This window comes from Condylura cristata, unplaced genomic scaffold (genome assembly GCF_000260355.1).
Source record: "Condylura cristata isolate star-nosed mole 26May11 unplaced genomic scaffold, ConCri1.0 scaffold00002, whole genome shotgun sequence".
NCBI lineage: Eukaryota > Metazoa > Chordata > Mammalia > Eulipotyphla > Talpidae > Condylura > Condylura cristata.
In genome coordinates, this window is record NW_004567103.1 from 84,922,123 (window position 1) to 84,944,801 (window position 22,679).

The following is a 22,679-nucleotide window of genomic DNA, read 5'->3' on the forward strand; positions in this document are numbered from 1 at the left end:
AGAGAGAGACCCATTATATATATCCCAAAAGTATCAAAATGATTGCATATCTCTGCCCTTGGGTCCTCAGTCCTCCCTTTGGAGTTATGGTTTCAATGACTGGAGTATGTGGTGGAATCCACAAAACGTGTATCTACAGAGTTCGTTCTGGACATCCTTTCCCCCAACACATGTAATGAAACATTTTTTTGGTGTGTGCTATATATTCTATCTCATGTCAGCATCACAAGAATCCTTGGATGAATAATTTCCTTTTTTTCCAGACACAGGAATGAAAGCTGTGATGATAAGTAGATGAGTTAAGATCTGATTAAAGGAGTAGAGATGGAATTTCAACAGAATCCAAGGATATTCCTGTTGTGGACTTCAAACCAGTTTCTAAGTTGGGATTTTATGTCACTGGAGTTGGTTAAGATGCCAGAGAGACTTTTCTCAGAGCTTCTCAAGCAATATCATCAAGGCTGTTTTTACTTTTTACCAAGTCAGGCTGCTCAGGGCACCTCAGTCTTCTTCATGCTTCTGGTCATTAATACAGTTTTATTTGTTTGGATAAGCCTCTGTGCAACTGAATAACTGAATGTCACATATTTCAATGAGACTTTAATACATGAGAAAAATTAGTGTGTGTTGTGGAAGTGAATGAAGGTTAAATAGCTCAGAGGTTGGAGGTGAGTAAGAAGAAAAGAAACAGTAACTGATTCAAAGATATTGTTTTTCGATTTTTGCATAGAAGAACTAAGAGCATGTCAGATGTAGGTAGTGAGAGGATTCATCAGAGACAGAGTGGGAAGCAGAACAGGCAGATCTACTGAAATACACTGCTGAGGGGAGCGGAGGGTGAGACAGGAGAGGCCTGCTATATCATGTGGGTCAGCTCCATAACCAGAGATCAAACTCATGTTGCAGTGGCTAGCGATAGCTTGAAGGCACTGAGACTTAACCTATGTTGGCCACAAACCTTCTTCTTTAAAGGAAACCTCACCTAGTCATCTGGTTCAACTATACTAGCAATCTCATTTCTTACAAGTTTCTGTCTTAGTCAAAGTAATAAACATGAAGACAAAAACAAGAAACAAAAAAATTTGCATGGATAATAATTTCAGTTAATGAAATTTACAATGATTTCAGTTTAACCAATGAATATTTTTACAATCATGAATTTATGACCTGAATATTTTAGACCACTTTAGAGTTACCTAAATTCAGAAAAAATGCTAGTGACAGCTACAGCCTGTGGCCCCTGGGAGGCAGCACGGGCGACGTTGGGTTATATAGGAGGTGGGTCCTCTTTAAGGACACAGAAGATCATCACCCAACAAACTGGACAGGACAGGGTGGTCACCCAGTGCACTTCTGTTGATAGCTCATGCCTGAATGAAAGGTTTTATCATCTGAACACCAGGTACAACTAAAGTATAACTCTCTTACTTAACAAAATATTATTTGATTCATTCATAAGAAAGTAAAGACATTTGATTTTTAGCAACTTAGCTTCTTGCCAATAATATACCTTTTATAAAGTGATATGGCACTAAATGGGGGGAGACAATTATATAATATATATAAGGTTTAAATCCAGGTCATTTGGTCATCCTGCACCCAAAAAGGGGAAGCTTATTCTTTTTCTTAAAAAAAATAGGATATTTTTAGTATACTATTTAGCCACTATTTAGCCCTTGATTCCATTTTTCCACATCAGAGATATTATTTAATAAATGGTGTTGAATTTAGGAATGAACACTGGGTGAATGACTTCTATTGGACATATTTTTGCCTTTCTGTCTTCTGGTAAAGTCAGTCCTGGCCATTCTTGGGTGAACTAATATTTACTTCATTGTTACCTGGTACCAATCTGTTTCATATTTTCTAATATTCACCCTAAGCTTTCACTCAGATTTATGTCCCCTGATTATCAAAAAGCATGGTGGAAGACTATGGGTGCCTTGGTGATGGGTGTGGTATTATAACAATCATGTGTTCCCATATCTCATCTCATATAATGAATCAAATTGTTACCTCAGTCATAAAATAAAGTAAAACCAACTAATCAGCAACAATGTAGGGAGAAGTGATCCATCTGACCTCCAAATCATCTGTTTATTGCATTATATCAAATTTTCTGCATAAATATCATGTCTAGACCAGAACTTGTCCTTCACAGAGACCTTCCCTTCCTTTCTCATGAGCTTTTATGAGCTAGTGTCTATAGGAGAATGATGCTGGGCTCCTAAGAAGAGTTTAGGTTTTTGCTGTGTCTCATACAGATTTCTTTTCGGTCTCTCAAGCCTCCCATGAGTCCCTTAAGCCTCCACCTCTGGGACTCCCAGGTCAGTACTGTGAGGGTCTTCACTCCTGGTCAGACCCCAAGAGGTGACTGGGATTTACAATCCTGATAGAAAGGAAAGGACCATTGTAAATGCATTTGCTGAGTCAACAGTGATCTGTGTGCCATGTATTTTTTTTCTAAAAAAACTGATAGTCATCATTTTTATTATTTTCTCTATTTTTTCAATATCAGAAATAAACTGACTAGCAACATTAGCTTATAGAATTTAAATTATTTCTAAGAAAAGTCTACATATGTATATACAATAATAGAGATAATAATTTAACAAGATGCCAACACATATATAATCTTTCCAACTAGGTGGAATAAGCAGAAACACCCAGGACCCTTCTCTCTAAATTGGAACTGCCTTTTAGAAAGTTCACCAGTATAAAACATCATGTAACAGATGGGTCTGTACTCAGTAACAATAAACATAGAGATTGCTTGGAATGTGTAACTGAAGTGTTCATGGAACTCTTCACGAACTGTCAAGGTGACCCTTGTGTAATCTCAGGGAATGCAGGGCTGGAAAATAATTGCAAATTTGTAAGGTGAAACCTAATCAATTGAATGCTTTCTTGAGTGGAGAAAGCCCATGTGAACAGAATGGGAATGGTCAGCCCGAGGCTTTCAAGGACAACTCAAGGATACAGGGTCCGGCACTATTATTCCAGCACTGCCAGGAGAAGTTACAGATAAAGGTGGAGCAAAGTAGCTTTCGCCAACCAGAGAATAGCTCTCTGTAGGAACAAAACTCTGGCTGGCGAACAGGATAGCCCAGGGCTGGCAGCACAGGCTTTGCCCTCCCAATCTAGCACTAGTCCTGGCTCCTCACATGTCCTGAGGAGTTCTTTCTTCACTTGAAGTCACCTTTATGTAACTCATGGTCCCCTCCTGTGTAAGGCAGTTCGTGACTAGAACATTATCCTGAGACTGTTCAAGAATTAAATTAGATTGGCATTAACTGTATGTTTATGCTTCGAGGGAAAGTCAAGAGTCAGTTTCCATGCTCAGCTCCAGCCAGGGGCTAGCCTGCAGGCCACAGTACCTTCTAAGAATAGCAGACCAGTGCCGGTCGTACCTCTAACTTATAGATCACTCTTTTTGGAAAGATGTCTTCTTTGTGAAAGCAATTGTGGTTTTAAAGAGCATTTTACTGTCCATTCTGTGTTAAATATTTTGGAATTTGGATTCAGTATGGAAGGCAATGCTGTCTTAAAAGGTTTTAAACAACAAGGTATGAAGCATTGTCCCCTTGGTAAATATGTTTCTAGGAAGAGTATACAGAAGAAAGAGAGGTAGGGAGAGGGGAGCAGCGGGAAGCCTGTTAGGTAACTATTGCCAAGCTCCTGGTGTACATTACTGGGTCTCAAAATAACATTGAGTATAGAGAATGAGGATAAGGCAATTGAATGAAAAGGAGGGATTGGTGGCCATTTTTGAATGAGAGTGAGGAAGAAAGTGAGGACAAGAGGAAAAATGGAGACCCACTTGTGTGTGGCCTCAACAACTAATAGTACTGGGCCGTGTCAATCTCAGAATTGAGTAAAGCAAGTGCGTGGGGGGATGATCCCAGGGAAAAGTGACAGTGGGGAGCCTGCTGGTCAGAGATGACTGTGATGGCCAAAGGAAATGTTTACTAGGTGGTTGGGTGAATATAGATTGATGGGAAATAAGTGTGTATGTGTGTGTGTAACAGAAAAGAGGGTGACTCTGTAGAATCTTGCAACCAAATGGTGTAAGTTGAAAGCTATCTATTCCATGGGCATCAGTAAATCACTGACAGATGTTTCAGTGGAATGTTGAGGGGAAAGGAGGGGGAGAGGAGAAGAGAGAAGATGTAAGGGAAAATGCCGAGTTCTGTAAATGGAAAATATAAAACCGATGCAACTAGATGATAAGTAGGACTGGAAAATCAACTGCAGAATTTCAGATGGCAGAAATTGTCAGGAGACAGAAAGAAGCTGAAGGTCCAGGGTGAAAGAGGAGATTAACAAAGATAAAAATGGAACTGGAAATGTAGGATAAAGTATCATTGACAAAGATAAGGTTCCTCAACCTAAGAGGAAGCCAGTTAGATGGGGACAGATGGGCTCATGTTTTAATGATCTTGACAAACTGTTAATTAATTTCACAGTGAGTGGTTGTCTAAAAAGCCTGCTTCCTAGAGAGTTAAGAGGGAACACAGTGGACTATGGTGCTGGACTGCAGCTGTATTGGTGGTGGATAGAATGTGGTAACAGCACCAAGGTGGGAGATCCTATCCGATTTACATCATTTACAATGATGTAAATCAAAGTTACTGCAATAAAAATAAAATAATAAAATGTAAATCCACAAGCAAAATAAAAACAATTTTCCTGTACTCCAACACGGCATACAAGAATTATACCCAAGTCAACATGTGAATAAATATCAGAAATATTTATAAAATAAGAAAGGGTATGACAGAAGTTCGAAAAAAGGTGGAATTTAGAACATTTGGAAATATTTTTGAAAAGGAGCTGTTATGTTTGGTGATGTTTGGAGAGCTGAAGATATGAACAGTTGATTTGTTCCAAAAGTAAAGATACATATTTGGAATTCATTAGTATCCACGGATGTGCTATACAATCCAGTATTTTTGACTTTTAATCACCCCTCAATAAATCCTACCTCTTTACTGAGCATGATCTAGGTTAACTGTTATGGCACCAATTATTCTTTTCTCTTTCCTTTCCTATCCAGAGTATGCTTACTAATTCCTACCTTCCCAAAAGGTTGTTTGTGCAAGTGTTCTTAAAAATCAATTTTACACTCGTGGAGTCTTGAGAACCATTGTAATTTCTTGACAAAAAGGTTACACTGAATAAACTTGGGCTGTATTTTCATACTAAGACTTGATTTTGTCTCTTAACAGGTACTTGAGAAGATCCCTGTGATTTCAGATTTCTAGGGTTTTTATGGAAAACATATAGTTCATAAAATTTTTATATCTGTCAAAATTGTCTTCTTTTGTCCTTTGTTTCTCTTATACTAATAACTGAAAACAAAACTCAAGATACAATCGAGTCAGTGAGGGACAATATCAAATGGTTGTTATCATCTGGTGGGAACTTTTATATGTGTCCATGGTCAATGTTTGCATTGCTTTAGTTGGCACAAATAGCTCTTAAGCTCCTTTTTAGTTCCTTGCTATCTACTTCCCTAAGTCATTATTTTAGCTCGGTGTCTTAAAAAAAAAGAAAATCAAAAGAGAAAATTATTGCCTTAACCAATATTGGATAGAATCATGTCAAACGTCAGAGTTTTGTGGGCATCGTAAGGGTCTTTCATCCCTTGCAGCCCCAGCATATGGGGCACAATAACCTGCCCTTGAGACTAATCTAGTCAGATGCCCACATGGACAGAAGTCAAGTTGAGGTCTCTATTCTTTGCATAATTGCTTAGGTTTCTCTGTCATATGCATAATGTTTAATTCAGAACGTTTGAGTGCCTGAAAGAGAAAGGATGTAAAAAAGGGGAAAAAGAGTATCTGTCTTAATAGGCTGTCACTAAATAACTATACTAAAAAGAATACGCACAGTTAACCAAAAATGGTGGATGTAAACAAACAGTAGCACGGGCCTTTTCACCACATTTTATTCTCTTGGCACCACAAAGAAATCAGTGTTCCTTATTCTGCTCTGCAATGCTGAGTGTAGTGAAATGGCTAGATAGAGTCATAACTGAGAGGAGATTATGTTGACTAATTCTTGGCTAGACTTTTGTTCTCGAGGTGGAAACTATTTCTTCATGAACATACTTTTTCTTTAGGTCATTAGATGTGTTTTTTTAAGACCACATATCTATCATGTACCCTTAGAACCTTCATGGACTTGACTCTCTGGCTGTCCATGAAAGCTCATGTTGACATGAGCTCATTCATGTCAACAGTGGGATATTTTATTTCACTTTCAAATGTTGCTTTCTTTCATATTTTCATTTTAACCTGCTGGAAAGTTCAATAACTATTAAGTTCATGCTATATGCTTGACAGTGTGTTTACTGTTTCATATGTCTTATCTACTTTAATTTATAAAATAATATCAAATTGTTATTGCTATCATCATTTTCATTCTCAGAAAACTAAGAGTCAGAGTGACCTCACCCACTTCAAATGACTAGTGACCAGGCATATGGGTTCAACCATGTGTGTTCTAAGAGCAACACAACTTGTAATCAAAATTGTGTACTTACTAAGTCCACAAATACTCTGTACTCTTAGGAAGGATCTTGTGTATTGTTAAAACAAACAAACAAACAAACAAACAAAAAAATGCTAAGTCTATAAGTCATTGTTTTTAATAAGGCAAATTCAAGCTAAAGAGAAATATAAACAAGTTAGTGTATAGAATGCCAAATCAATAACTGTAGACTCCCTTTTCTCCAGTAAGTACCAAAATAATTTTCATCATTTCTTTTGGATAAAATCCAACACCAGCAACCCCACCCACAAAATTTCTACCTATTAATGTTTTGGTATGTTTGGGTCACACCTGTCACTCACAAATTGGATTAAATTGAGTCTTAGAATTGACCCTAAGAACATGAATAAATATATGGTGTTCTTTGATGCCTATGTTCCATAGGCTAAACACAGCTCTGCCAGCTCTACCCTGTGTTTTATAGGCCAGCACAGCAAAGTTAGTCCCCACTATATTCTAAATCCATTGGCAAGATTTAAAAATTGAGATGTTGTGAGACTTTAAGATTAATATTCTAGTCTGGCCAGTTGGTCGTATGTTCATGAACAGCATAATCATTTGTTGCTAATGGATGGTACTGTCTGTCCTCTTTAGACAGGACAGCTGCTTTTTATACTCTTTCTTTCTCTCTCTCTCTCTACTTGTTATACTGAAGCTGTATGTCAGGTTCCATTTATCATCAAACACAAAACTGGTTTCGTTCATTTTTAATCCTAGCCTGGTCTCTATAGACATTTGAGTTTGTATCTGTTTCTATTGCATTAAGCAACTTTAAGAACAGTTTCCTTTTTTATAGATTCGGAAGAAGATGTATATTTGGTAATGTGTTTACATCATTAAACTTAATATCATATTTTTCCTTTGCTATTTGGAAGAGATTTTTATTCTTAGGTTGCTATTTGTATATTCCAACACTTTGACACAAGGACATCAAATTGATGTAGACAGGATGTCAGAGTGTGTAAGGGAGAAAGTAGTTAGCATTGATGGACAAACTTCAGAAGTCATCATTTTCACCTTGACAAAAAGTAGAGAGAAAGAAAATCTTATGCCATATAAGACAATAGGGAACTTGTTATCAACATTTCTTCAGGAAAAGAATTTGGGTTTTGTGGTCTTAATTCCACTTTGACTTTTTGTGACTTGCTTTGAAATATCTGAAAGATAGCAGAATGTGAAGTCTCAGATTCTATTCAGTGTCTCTGCAACATTCATAGATGATCTTTCAAATAGAAACAAAAGTCTTATTCCACACCATTTAAATGGCTTTCAAATAGAAATACTCGAATGATAGATATTTCTTGATAACATTGGTTATAGATGTATAGGGATGTATGTGCAAGTATTTATTTGAGTTTTTTTTTTTTTTTACAAAGATGAATTGATATGTTTTTCTCTAAAACGGATGAGTTGGACAATGAGTATTAACATTAAATTCCATACTGTTTTATGTAGTATAAGATTTCCAATACAGAAGTGCAGATCTGGCATAGATGATTTGACTTGCCTGAGGCTGCATAGTGGTTCAGGGGCAAAGGAGGGAACAAAAATGAGTGTCAATACTACCACTTTTGTGCATTTGCTATAAATGAGACACCAAACTAGGTCACAATATAATCTCATTCATTCCTGTCTATAACTCAATAACACAGACATTGCCTCCTTTTGAAAACTGAGGACCCTGGGGAATCTCAGAACTGAATGATTTGCCCAAGCTATCATAGCTAGAAATGGGGCACTGCAGATTCCAGAACAAGCTGTAACCTGAAACTGTGTCCCTAAAGCTTTTTGTCATACTACTTAGTGAAAGATCGGCACACTAGAAGAAACATCGTGGGAGATTATAGGGTATCAAGATAAGCAGTTTATTTGCGCTCTCAGGTGAGGCTCACGGACTCAGAAGAGGGAGTCCAAGAAGTTGCACCCCAGAACATGTTAGGGGGGTTTTATGCTAGTTGATGAGAGTGAATAATTGTTTTTTGGAAAAGTAGAGTTTCAGGAGTTTTTAGCACTGTTACTGCTGATTCCTATCAAGGATCTTTCATCCATTGCCCACACCTAGTACCAGGTGACTACTGGTATAGATACTGAAGTCTCGGTTTCCAGGCCCGAGTCCTAACACTTATTCTTAACTATATTAACCCAACTAATAATTGGGATATTATTTTCTTTGTATATCCAAATGTAAATGTAAATAATTGGGATATTATTTTCTTTGTAAATGAAATGTGAATTATAATGTAATATAAGATCAAATTTGAGTCTTGCCTATTTCTAAAATAATATAATAGTTTATTTTTACATCAATGTGTGCCCTTTTCCATCTCACTTGTAATCCCATTACCAAATCACCCATGTGCCATCACCATAGTCCAGTGCACTTCCCTCCCCCCACCATTTTTGACCCCATTCCCCATTCCACACCTGTAAAATGTCTCTGACATATAGTTGTTCATTATTATTATTTTCTCCCCTGGTCCTTTATATTCCTGTTATGAGTGAAATCATCTGGTATTTTCCCTTTTCTTTCTGGCTTATTTCACTAAACGTGATCTTCTCTTCTCCATCCATGTTGCTGCAAAAGGCATGTGTTTATTTATTTAACTATTTATTTTGGTTGCTGAGTAATATTCCATTGTGTATATGTACCACATCTTTTTAATCTAGTCATCTACTTTTGGGCATTTGGGTTGTTTCCTTGTCTTTCCAGTTGTAAATAAAGCAGCAATAAACATGGGGGTACAGGTGTCTTTTTGATTCAGCGTTTTTGTGTCTTTTGGGTAGATACCTGTGAGTGGGATTGCTAAGTCATGTGGAGGCTCCATTCTTAGCAGTTTGACAAACCTCCAAACAATCTTCTATAGTGGTTGTACTAATTTGTATTCTTACCAGAAGTGCAGAAAAGTTCCTTTTTCTCCACATCTTCACCAACATTGGTTGTTGGTAGTTGTTTCAAGATGTGTCATTCTAATTGGTGTGAGGTGGTATTTCATTGTGGTTTTAATTTGCATCTCCCTTATTACATGTGATGATGAACATTTTCTCATATACTTGTTAGTCATCTGCATTTCTCCCTGGAGAAGCATCTTTTTAGCTCTTCTGCCCATTTTCTGATGGAATTGTTTACTTTTGTTGAATTTCATCAGTCCTTTGTATATCTTTGTGATCAATTCTTTATCCCTAGTTTTTTTTTTTTTCCCAGTCAGCAGTGGGATGTCTGTTTTTTTAATTGTCTCTTTTGCTGTACAGAAGCTCTTTAACTTGATACAGTCCCATCTGTTTCTCTTTTCCTTCACTATTGCTGCATAGATCTTCAAAGATGTTACTGAAGTGTATGTCATGTAGTGTTTCATCTATCTTTGCTTCCAGATATTTTATGGTTTCTTTTTATGTCAAGGTCTTTAATCCACTTCGAGTTGATTTGTGTGCATGGTGTGAGGTAGTGATCCAGTTTAATTTTTTTGCATGTAGCTTCCCAGTTTTCCCAGCACCAAAGAACTTTCTTTGTTCCATTATATCTTATTTACTCCTTTGTAGAAGATTAGCTGCCCATAAACCTGTGGGTTTATATCTGGGTTTTCTATTTGAATCCACTGGTCTGTGTGTCTGTTCTTGTACTAGTAACATGCAGTTTTGATTATTATGGTTTTGTAGTATAGCTTGAAGATTGGGATTGTGATGCCTCCATTCTCTTTCTTTTTAGTCATGAGGGTTTTGGCTATTTGAGGCCTTTTGTGGTTCCATATGAGTCTCATCAATATTCTATTTCTCTGAAGAATATTATTGAGACTTTTATTTGGTTTGATAAATTATTTGTGATGAAAGAGAACAAACACACATCTATTACCTGAGTTCTTGTTATAAAAATTCTATGCCCTGCATTTGGCCCCAAATATTGGCATGTGTCATTCAGTTCCCAAAAATAGGCAAGGTCCCATCTTGTCTTTAAAGAAGGCTCTGTGGGTAGTTACTACATACTACTCCTCTGTGGCTTTCAGGCTGCTTCCTCCAATTCAGCTCAGATTAAAATATACTTATCTGTGTACCTGTAATTTTTTTACATAGGATAGATACAAGGAATGTGACACTATCTCTTCCTTAGCCCATGTGACCTTTAGCAATTCATCTAATATCTCTGATCCTCAGTTTCCTCATTTGTGAGGAATAGGGATGGGAATAGCATGTGGAAACACTAGTAATTTCTGGCTCAACAGAATTACTCATTTCATGCCCGTTTCTCACTTACATTTTTTAAACTTTCATTTAAAAGATACAGACTTTGCCATGAGCATGAAAGCACAATTTTAAAAGAGGAAGAAAAGCCAAGTTTATTCCTCATCTTTGTGAACTTAATTGTCAAAATGTGATTAGTCAGTTTTCTATTTACATAGTTAATGAAAACTCAAAGTCCATAACTACCAACATATTACACATAGAACAAAATGAAGAACAACAAATCTAAACGGCAACTGTATGGGCTTACTTTTATACAGAGCTAAAAGTGAAAAGAAACAAACCAAGCTGATTAAATCCCATTGGAAGATGTCTGAAACAAGTCTTTGGAATGATTTCAGGTGGGATTTGTGATGCCTGTTTCAATTTAGTTACTGAGGTAGCTGATCTGGAAAGAGAGGTGATGAGTAGTATTACAACACCACTGCACTGGGCAGTTGGGGTACTCTTAGGAGAGCAAGCAACTGCAGGCAGACTCTGCAAAACACCTTTGTTTCTGGAAATACTTAGGGAGATGAAAAGTCCATTGGTTTCTGGAAGCTGGATTTTGTATTTGGCATTCCTGCATTTCACACATACTTAAGAGATGAAAGGCCACCTGTATCCCCCTTACTGCCCCATCCAGGCCCTGCCTGACACCACCCAAATCACTGGTAAAAAGAAAAGTCTGGGAAGAATCCCTAGGTTACCCACAATTTGTCCTCTTTTTCTTAAATTTATGTTTTGCAGGACAAATGATACTGGCTTTCTTTCCTTCAAAGACCACTTGCCCGTCACTCAGATAGTTATCACTGATACCAACAGATCAAACTCAGAAGCCGCTTGGAGAATTGGTCCCTTGCGTTGCTATGGTGACCGTGAGTACTAAATCTAAAGAAGATTTCTCTCTGCATTACATAAGCACAAGATGTTTTTATTCCGTATCCCTGTCCTTGCAGTGTTCCCCAGTCTTGAAAATTATGCACATGTCCATGCTTTTCTATACTCCATTCCAAACAACGAACCATTCTTAAGGATTTTCTCATTTACAGGACACTTCTGGAACGCTGTCTCATTTTATACAGAAGCCTCTTATCTCCACTTTCCTACCCTCCATGCGGAATTCAGTGCTGACATTTCCTTCTTTTTTAAAACCACGGCTTTATCTGGAGTATTCCTAGAAAATCTTGGCATTAAAGACTTCATCCGACTTGAAATAAGCTGTAAGTGACCTAATTTATGATTTTAATATAACTGGTTAACGGAAGAAGTTTTAGTCTTATCTTTGCCACTAACTATCAGTGCATATTTGTACTATCAAATTAACTTTCCTTGGATATCTGTAAAATTAGCAGTGATGATTTCTAAGTCTTTCTGGTGCTTTATGCTTTAGTATTACCACTCAGTATTTAGTTAGTCCCTCTTCAGAATAGTGCATTCCAAAAATTTCAAAAGATACCTACTATGTGTCCATTGTTGGATTCATGCTTAGTTCTTAACTGTGACTTAAACTTTTCATGTCACAGTATTTTGTTATAGCAATTTCCATGGTAAGGGTGAACATATATATTATATATTCATGTTTGGGGTTTGCTTTTTTAATCGAATTTCTGCCTGAAAGTAATTTCCTGACATATTTCCTACTACTGTGAGTTTATGACCACCAAATTACAGTTGCAATTATTTTTTCTTCCACTTCACCATCAACAGTATATAGTGAATTTGATATCAGGAAATGGGCATCTAGTAAATCTGATGTTAGCAAATTTCTTAATATTCCATTGCCTATAAATAAGTTAAACATAGTACTAATAATGGACTGAGGTGAAAAAACATGGAAATGTAGGTAGTGAAATAGTATACTATTGAACATTTTATATGTAACATGCTAGTAAAATATTACAGTATAATAATAATGCACTACTATTTTTTTTCATTTTAGGGGAAATGTACCTTCATGTTATTTTATTCTAGTTCATAATAATAGAAATTTTCCTTTCCTTAGATTTAACTTCTATAACTTTGTTCATGACATCATCAAAAATGATTTTGTGTGCATATTCCAGTTCTTAAAAGTATAATCAGAATTACCATCAATTTTCCCTCATATTAATCAAATAATACATTTTATTGAATTTAAATTAATATATTTTCACTTTGATCAAGAGATATACAAATATTTTAAATATGAGAGTAAATATGATAGTGACTTACAAATTTTAATTTCCAACATTTTCATTTCAGAAATTATAATGTTGCCCATGTATTTTTTTTTTTTTCAGGAACAAATTTTAGCCTTAAACATCACTGCAAAAAAAAAAAAAAAAAAACAGAAAGTTTCATCACAAACTATCTTTCTGTTTGTCGAAAAGATCTGGAATTGCTTGAGCTCTCTTTGGGTGCAATTAATGTCTAAAACTCCAATGTCACCATATATTCAAACATATTGGTATATTTAATTAAACAATGCAACATACAAGTTGTCAAAATCAGAACAGCAGTTCTTAAATTTGAAAACAAATACATATATTTTAATAAACCTTTTTAGAAATCAGGAATATATCTAGGGTTCTCTATATTAAATTCCCTCTTTAAAATACAACTTAGGTTCTGATTTGAAGCCTAGATATTTATTATTAAAATCAGCATTTGTTAGAACTTAGAAAGTAGCATAAGTAGGTTTTGGGTTTTGTTTGATGAAGGAATGTTTTATCACCAAACATGTTAAGAATGGTACCTGGTAATGACAAAGAAGAAACCTACTTTTACTTGTTTTTTCCTAGTTTTTCAGATTATTTGCAGTCTGTGTAGCCCTTTATTTTTTATGTGACACATTGATTGTTCCCATTGTCCTACCTGTCTAATACTCATGACCATGAAATCTCATTTGCCATTAGCTATCTCACTTATCTGTATCTAAATGGATGTTTTCTCTAGTTTTCTTGAGGCAATTGGACACATTACAATAATGATGTGATTGCATGAAATACCCTTGAAAGCATTTGTAATGTCTTAGCAACAGAATCTTTGAAATTTGAGCATTCCAGAAAAAACAAAAATGCTGTCTAAAAGAGATGACTGAGTAGTTATACAAGTATCCTGAAAATCACTAAGCAGCTAAGTGTTTCTTTTGCACTTGCAGCAAAACACATACAAGGAAAGAGATCTCTTTAATTGGTTGTTTTAACCTCCTTTTCTCCAATGATTAGACTATTAATGGGAGGAAGCTCTTGTGGCTTTAGTGTGAAGTAAGATTCCTTTTACCTAACTTGGCCAGGCTCTGAAAGTATGAGGTTGAATGCCAACCATTTAATAATACAGATATAATAAACTCAATGTAAATTTAATAAAAATCAGGCCCCAAGGCCTTTTGATTCATTAAAGCAGCAGCAAATGTCAGGACATATTATCACAAGGTAATGAGTGATGATTTAGTGCTAATTACATTTCAGCGATCAATTTGTTTGCACTATATGACACTATTTTTGTCCTTTGAGTTGTACAAGAATGTTTAAATGTAGTAACTTTTATAAAATTTCGGTATCCATTGATGCATTATACCACCAAAACAGAAAATATATACTTTAGGTATTTCTTTAAAATAATTGAAACAAGGTCTTCCATTTTCTGTAATACTTTGTTTAGTTGTTACTAAGAGGATTAAGGAAAACAAGTGAGGGTTTCCTTGCAGTCCTTATTAATAGTTCACTCACCTTGTGCCTTTTATGCAGACAGAATTTTCACCCTGATCTATAAATCTTTGTCTTAGAAAGGAAATGTTCTTTTGACAGATGTTGTGGCTCAGAATAAATTTCTCTCCTATCCCAAAGGTGTATTCCTTTTTAACTGTTTGAGCAGAAACTTCAAAAGTTGATATCTCAAAATCATCGGACATGGATCAAGCTCACATGAAATGCTCAATCCAGTTCCTTCTGGGTCATGTCCATTTACAACATTTGGGTTTGGTAGCCTGGAGATTATAAAAGACAAGATGTTTCCCTATGTCTTCAGGTCCTCATGAATGTGCTTCAAATGGATCTGAGAAAAAATTGCAGCTGTTCTGACCATTATCTCTCAATGGCTATGAGGATAGAAATGGATATTTTGGAGTGGAGGAGGAACATTTGTTAAGAGCTGGTTGTAGAGAGTCAGTGTGACATAGTGCATGCAGTCTGTTGCTTAGAATCCAATATGAATTCAGATTTATTCCTGTGAATTTAATTGTGAGCCCTTTTTTTTTCCTTCACCATTCAGTGCTTATATGCAAATTGTTGTTGGTGATACCCATATGTATTAGCTGTATTTAGCTCCACTAAACAGAAAGCTGAACTCTAAGGGTGGGAACTCACTGGGACTTATGATGAAGACTTGAATTAGTGGGGCACCATTTCTAGTTGGGTTCAGCATCGTTAGCATCATTATCAGTGGTCTATTTGGTTTCTCTCTCTGACCTCACTTCTGAATATCTACTTTAATTTCAGACTAGCTTTCCTTCAAAGGAGAACACTATTTCAGTTAGTGGAAAACATTTCCTTGTCAACTGCACAAGGCATTGCCCTGCTATGAAATTCCTCTGACCATCTATGAGCTGGCAGAGGAAATGTAGATTAAATATTACAGATTGGTTTTGTAATCTGCAAGGAAGCTAGAATTCCCTAAAATCCATAGGTGAAGGAAAATAAGTCTAACTCTACTTATTTATTTGTTGGCTGAGGTCTCTATGATAAAATACAGATTAGTAAGAAATAAACAAATACAGACCCTCCCTGTTGGTGCAGCAGGTTAAAGCACAACTCTGAGAAGCTAAAGCCACTTCCACATGAGTTAAGATTCCTGCCTGCCTGAGGTGACCACATGGCGTGGCAGACCTCTCTTGACTTGCCCACTGCTCCCCTCAGCAGTGTACTTTATCAGTCTCCCTGTTCTGCTCCCCACTCTGTCTCTGGTGAAGCCTCTTGCCACCCCTGATCCTCTTGCCTGTACCCCAGTTCTGTATGCACAAATAAATAAATCTTAAAAAAAAAGAAATAAACAAATACTTATTAAAATGTTTATTTCATGAGTGGCTTCCCTAGTAGTTTAGAACTGCAGATTATGTACAGTCTTTTAAAAATAATAATAAATTTATGGATATATAATAGGAAAAATAATAGGAAAATTTAAAATAGTTGTAGGCCTCTAAAATAAGAGATAAAGACTAGTTAATAAAGTTTGTTATGTAGATTCCTCTACATCATTTCTAGGCTGATAGAGAAAGTTATCTCTGGGTTATTAATTCATCCCTGGCAGACAGGATGCAAAGTCACCTTTGTCAATTTATATCTTGTTTTTTAGTCAATAGGGAAAAGGCAGGGAACTTTTCTTGATTATGTTTCTTTCCAGTTATCTTGAATTCAAGATAATTCTTATTCTGATATTACATTTTAGGCCTGGATAGTGTGCAAGCCTTCAAAAACATGGGAAAAATGGAGATAAAGAAACCTCATTTGTCATTGTAGATATCTGAGGTTAATATCCTAGTCTAAAGATACCCCTCCCCCCTCTATATAATGTATATAATATTATATAATGGATATATAATATATAAAATGTCTATGCTAAGTTCATTGACGAATGTGGTTCGTTTTCCACTTCATCTCATTTTCAAATAATACTGTTTTATGCTGTGATCATCATTGTTCACTTCATAGTCCAGTGTGCAACCCTGGAAGGTAAACTGAGAGAGAGTAAATGGGACACCCAGGGTCATCCAGCTAATGGGTGTCAGAATCCAAGAAATCGCCCACCTCTTTCTTCCCTAAAGCATCTTCATATTGTCCTTTATGGAAATATTTCAAGAATTAAGAATGTTAGAACTCAGCATTTCAAGAATTAAGAATGTTAGAACTCAGCACAACAGGGAATTATTTTCTTCCTTGCTTTGAGGTGTGGAACAATCTAGAAGTCCTTGAAAATTTATGCAAAACTGGATATGCCTTTTTTTTTTTTTTGAGTTAGGTACTTTAACAGTCATCAGTATCTCAAAGAGTACACGTCTCAAAATATCTTCAATGATATTTCCTAGCTCATATTTCTCATTTTACAGATGGAAGGTTAGAAAGGTAAAGAGGCACATTAAGGCTTTGCAACTTCCTCTTTATTCTTTAAATGGTCTCTCAGATCTCCACATACTGACATAGGGTAGGATTGAGGACAGAGAAAGGAGTAACAGCTGTATCTTCACAAAGCTCAGAACTGATTGCTGGGAGTCATGTTGCTGTGTGGGTCCCATGGAAGATTGTCTAAGGGGCACGGTGGTCATTTCTCCCTGCTAAGTTCAGTACCTGGTAGTCACTCTCTTATGTCTGTGAGACTTGCCTCCACTTAGTATGTCCCTTCTTTGTCAGACTTGTCAAAAGACAACTGTGAACTCATCTTGTTGCTTTCATCTTTGCCTTCTCAGTTTTTCACAGTGTCTGGCTTGATGAAAATCCATAGAGGTTAAGATGATACATTAGCATTGTCTTGAATTCTAAGGGAGCAGATAATGAGACTGTTTGCTGAGTGTTAAGGGGAAGGAGAGGCCAAAAGTAAAATTATGATAGAGCTATTCTGCTCAGGGTTTCCAGCTTTCCATTCAAGACCACTGAGTCAGGTCCCTCTCTCCAATAAATTGGAGCTTCCTTATGCCTGACTCAGGTGTTCTGTCCAGAGTCACTCGTCAATGTTATAAATGGTGTCATCCATTTATATTATTTATTCTAGTTTTGCTTGCCCATAGGTTTTGAGCTGAAGGTTTGCCATAGGAACAGTGGTTAAAAAGTGAGCCTTGGAAACATACCATTTCAATTTAAATTCTGACTCTCATCTGGGTTAGAACAACTTACCAGCTCTCTGTGATTCTGTTCCTCATCTGTGAAATGTTGCCTGATTCATAAGATTGTAGAATGGCCTGAATATTCAACTTGTAAAGAATACTTAGCGAAGTGCCTTGTCCCGGGAAGCCCTCAATGCACACTTGCTATTAACTAGCTATTATTTAATTTTACTGTTTCTCTCTCAGCTCTAAGACAACGTGTCTCTAATAGTAACACGAGTACAGTTAAACAATCATAACTTTCAAAGATTTTTCCAATGAATAATACCTTAGTTTAAAACTAGCAAAAAAAAAAATTGAGAAATTGCATTTGCATTTGAGTATAGCAGTGTTTTAAGGAATGGAACTTTAGTTTGATTAACACTTACTCTACACAAGGTGCTAGGTGCTGTATGTCTAGTAAATGAAGTGTTCATCTAGAGTTTGCTGACTAGTTGGGGAGACAGACAATGAACAGATCATTATTCAACAGTGGGATAAGTGTTAGAGCACAGATAAACTCAGACAAGTGGTACTGCAAGATTTCCACAGTGATATGCTGTATGAGCAGAACTTAATATCCACAAGGGTATCTTTGCAGGAAGGCTGTAAGCAAAATCTTTACATTTTCTCCCCTCCAGTTTTCACCAGTCTTTACCTGGGACCTGTAGAAATAAATAAATCTAGTGACTTACCACCAGACCACCAGACCAGTGATTTACTGGGGCTGATGAACCATGCTATCTATGATAGTTCTGAAACTGACTCTCATCGAGCACATCCTGTTCAACAGTTTTGAGAACTTCATAAGGATCAGTTGATATACAACCTGATAATCATATTCTGTTTTTATTTCTAACTTAAAAATAAGAAAACTGAGGCTTGAGATAGAAAATCTGCATGAAGTCACAGTGATCCCAGAATTTCTGCTCTCAAAGTCCCATTTTTTAGGCCTCCTACCATAATTTTTTGTCCTTAGTATTCATCAAAATGCAAAGCAATCCCAGTTCTCAGAGTTTCTTGAAACTTCCCATGTTGGGCACTTCCTATGCTGAGACTGTTTTGGTGTAAGATAGGGGTTTAAAGACTAAGAAGGAGGTGAACAAGGCTTGATTTTGATTTTTGTGATCAGTGACAATTAAACATCTGCGAGTTGATAACTTTGTCACATAAAGACACCTGCCCCATTTTAATAAAGGTGGCATCACATAGTGCTGAAAAGAATAGGAAGGTTTAGCATATGGAAGCTCCAGTTACTGAAAATGGGATTGTCTTCTCAACTTTATCACTTCCTGTTCCACAGCCTTCATATTTAGAAAAAAAAAATATATGTAATGCAAGAATATATACTGAATAGAGAAAAATGCTAGAGTTCTTTTTTGGAAGTCAGGTTCTACTTCCTATCTGGAAAACTTTGAGCCAATTACATGACTGTAAACTATAGAAATGGAAATCAAAATGATCTCTTTATGATATGTTTGTTTTAAAGATTAAAATGAATAAAACTGGTGAGTGTTTAATACATTGTTTAATAGAGTACTGGTGAGTGTTTAATACAGTGCTTAGCAGAGTTCATTGTAACTACTATCGTGCTCATTCACCTGCTCACTCTCTCTCTGACTATACCCCCGCCATCACTAGCTCCACTGCCACCAGCAGCAACATCGTCACCATCATAATCATCAGCAAAATGCCCTTGCCACCTTTACCATTAGCATTGCCATCCTCCTTCATCAGTATTATGCCTGACTGACCTGAATGATTGGCAGATTATTATAAAGGTTCAGAAAGGGCCACGGAAAGGCCTCCAGCATCAAAGTTGGAGCCTGGGTTAGATTCCAAGCACCACTAGTTGAAATGTCTCCTTGAATAAGATGTTTCAACATTCTGAGCTTTCCTTTTTATGTTAAGATCATGGGAATTACATGTTTTTTGTTTGTTTGTTTTGTTTTTTAATGAAAGAGTATAGAAGAGAACACTGGGAATTTTCAGAGCATAGACATTCTTCTTAGAAGATGGGAGCTACCAGCACTCCCTGGTGGTGCAGTGGGTTAAAGCACTGCACTGAGAAGCTTAGGCCACTTCCGCATGGGTTCGATCCCCACTTGCCCCGGAGGAGATCCACATGGCGTGGCAGACCTCTCCTGGCCCGCCCGCTGCTCCCCTCAGCAGTGTACTTCGTTGATCTGCCTTTTCTGCTCCCCACTCTGTCTCTGGTGAATCCTCTCACCTTCCGCATCTCTGGCCTGTACCCCAGTTCTGTATGAATAAATAAATAAATCTTTAGAAAAAAATAAGATGGGAGCTACCTAGGTAAGCTAATATCTGTGGAAATCTATGAGCTGTTAATATAATCATAAAAACAGGGAACCTGGAACCCTGATACTGATGCATGTTTATAGGGTTAGTGCTCCACTCCCCTATCTCCATTCCTAAATTTCTATAGAATAGGCCAAAAAAACAAACAAACAAAAAAAAACTTTACTAATTACTATTAATGGTTATTTCAATACTGCAGAGATTTAAACTAAAGGCCTTTCTACCAAGCTATTGACTTACTATCATGGATACCACTAATTCAGAATGTCTTTGGTTTGTGTTCCACCAGCACCAGAAACTTTCTTCATCCTTATATTTTTTCCCCTTTTTTGGTTTCAGCTCCTTCTGAGATCACATTTGCCATCGATGTTGGGAATGGCCCTGTAGAGCTTGTCGTACAGTCGCCCTCTCCTCTGAATGACAACCAGTGGCATTATGTCCAAGCCGAGAGGAACCTCAAAGAGACCTCACTCCAGGTGGACAACCTCCCAAAGATAACCAGGGAGACTTCAGAGGATGGTCGTTTCCGATTGCAGCTGAACAGCCAGTTGCTTGTAGGTAGGGGGAAATCTTCAAACATTTTTTATATGAAAGACCCTATCTGACGACTATGTGAGGACTATGTGAGGAGGCATGATTGCTATTTATCTTAAATAAGTAGGATATGCTTTCTTATGGGAATCACGTTGCTTCATCATATTAACTTATAATTTCAGGTATGCATCATTCAATATCCACATGTGTGTTATCACATTAAGTTCACCACTGAAAATCTCACTTTATCCTCCACCATGCCAGTACCCCTTCTTACTCAGTTTGTTCACACCCCTTCTTTTCTGATAATCACAAATTGGTCTTAGATTATAAAAGGGTATTTTTGTCTTTTCTAGTTCATTTATATTTCTTTGTTTCTCTGTGTACCACATGCAAGTGAAATAATACTGTCTTTTCCCTGTCTGACTTCATTCACTAAACATAATATCCTCTAGGTAATGATTAAAATATATCATAAAGCATTTTTAATTATAAATTTGATTCTACAAAGTGTTCTCTTCTAGGCTCATTAGCCACAGCAATAAAATATTATGCTGCCCCCTTTAGCAAATTTTGAGTTGGTCTCAGACTCTTTGAATCTTTTCTCCTTCAATGTATTATCTTTACATGTCTACAGATCTCTGTCTTTTCATCCTTATAATCAAAACCTCTCTTAGAATAAGGAAATAACATTTATTTTCATTTTAGTGTTAAATCTAAGTGAATGAGACTTACTTTAACTTTCCTAGGAATACCTGAATCCTGATAATTATCAATAGCAGTATAATAAAATACACTGCAACATTTAACTGGAATTTCAGTCATCAGTACCATGGTAGGGGAAGGAACTATGGTATTTTAAACTAGGAGGCTGTCTTATCCGTGCACAGAAAAGCAGCCCTGGTCCCAAAGCTGATGCTTCTACACTGGCCATGCCTTCCATGATACCTGGAATCAACCACTAGATAAGTGGCTCATCTGAACCGGCTGCCACTGCTATAGGGGAGATTAGGATGACTCAGATGACATTCCTTCATTCATTCATTCATGCATTCATTCATTCAGTATTTATTTGGTATGTGATTAGAAGATGAATTGTGTTTTTTTATCTCTTTACACAGGTGTCCAAATTAGTTGTGTGTATCTGTGTGTGTGACAGAAAATTAAGCCACATTACTAATGACATTAATAGAGGTATTAAAAGTTGCCCTCACAATTCTAATTTATAAAATATTCTCAGAAAGTGTCTTGAAACAGCACTTATAAAACTTTTTTTTTTCCCTTAAAGATTTATTTATTTGTGCATACAGAACTGGGGTACAGTCTAGAGGCTCAGGGGTGGCGAGAGGTTTCACCATAGACAGAGTGGGGAGCAGAACAGGCAGGCTGACAAAGTACACTGCTGAGGGGAGCAGTGGGTGGCTCAGGAGAGGTCTGCCACGCCATGTGGTCACCTCCGGGGCAGGCGGGAATCAAACTCATGCAGAAGTGGCTTTAGTTTCTCAGTGCTGCACTTTAACCCGCCGCACCACTAGGGAGGGCCAGGACTTATAAAACTTTTAAGTGCAAAATAAAGTGTCGCTATTAGGAGTATTATAATATTAATTAAAATAAGTGTGTGCTCTTGTACAAAAGTTGAAGTTCAAACTTATAACAACAAGATAAATTAGCTACAAGATTTGCCAGTCAACCAAATTTAATTTTCCTCCCTCCTTCCTTTTTTCTTTATTTGTCTTTGGGAAATGAAATCAGTGAGTGTTTCTCAGTTGTTCATTTTAAATTTGGGTTCTGTAACTTTTAACTGAGAGAAACTTGTCAATGAAATCATACCAGCTGAAGGAAAAGAAGTAACAGAATATGTTATGTAGTCTCCTCTTAACAGAAATTATATTTCTTTCTTCATTTATCATGCTTTACATATCTACCAGAAGCTAAGACATAAGTGATTAAAAGCATTTTTATGATTTTAAGTCATTTGCTTAATTAGTAACCCATATAAGTGGTATGATTTAATATTAAAATATTTTTTTAAAATTTATATTGCTGTTTTAATTCTATTTAAAAATTACATTTTATTTCTGTGAAGAAATTTGTTAGTCATCAAGATTTAATACCTTTTTTTGGTGAAATCAATTCAAGTAGTATGCAATTTTCATAAATTTTATTCCATGCCGAAGTTTAATTTATTTTCAGGCAACATTTATGAGAATTTCTGACTGAAAGG

General features: G+C 36.5%; 1 protein-coding gene across 1 annotated transcript in view; it reads left to right on the top strand.

Annotated features, from left to right (window-relative positions):
- CNTNAP5 (contactin associated protein-like 5) overlaps nt 1-22,679 on the top strand; it is an 827,651-nt gene that overhangs the window by 675,683 nt on the left and 129,289 nt on the right. Inside the window, exons 15-17 of the mRNA XM_012727192.1 lie at nt 11,518-11,645; nt 11,820-11,990; nt 20,261-20,479. Coding sequence (XP_012582646.1) covers nt 11,518-11,645; nt 11,820-11,990; nt 20,261-20,479 — 518 coding nt within the window. The remainder of the gene's footprint in view (nt 1-11,517; nt 11,646-11,819; nt 11,991-20,260; nt 20,480-22,679) is intronic.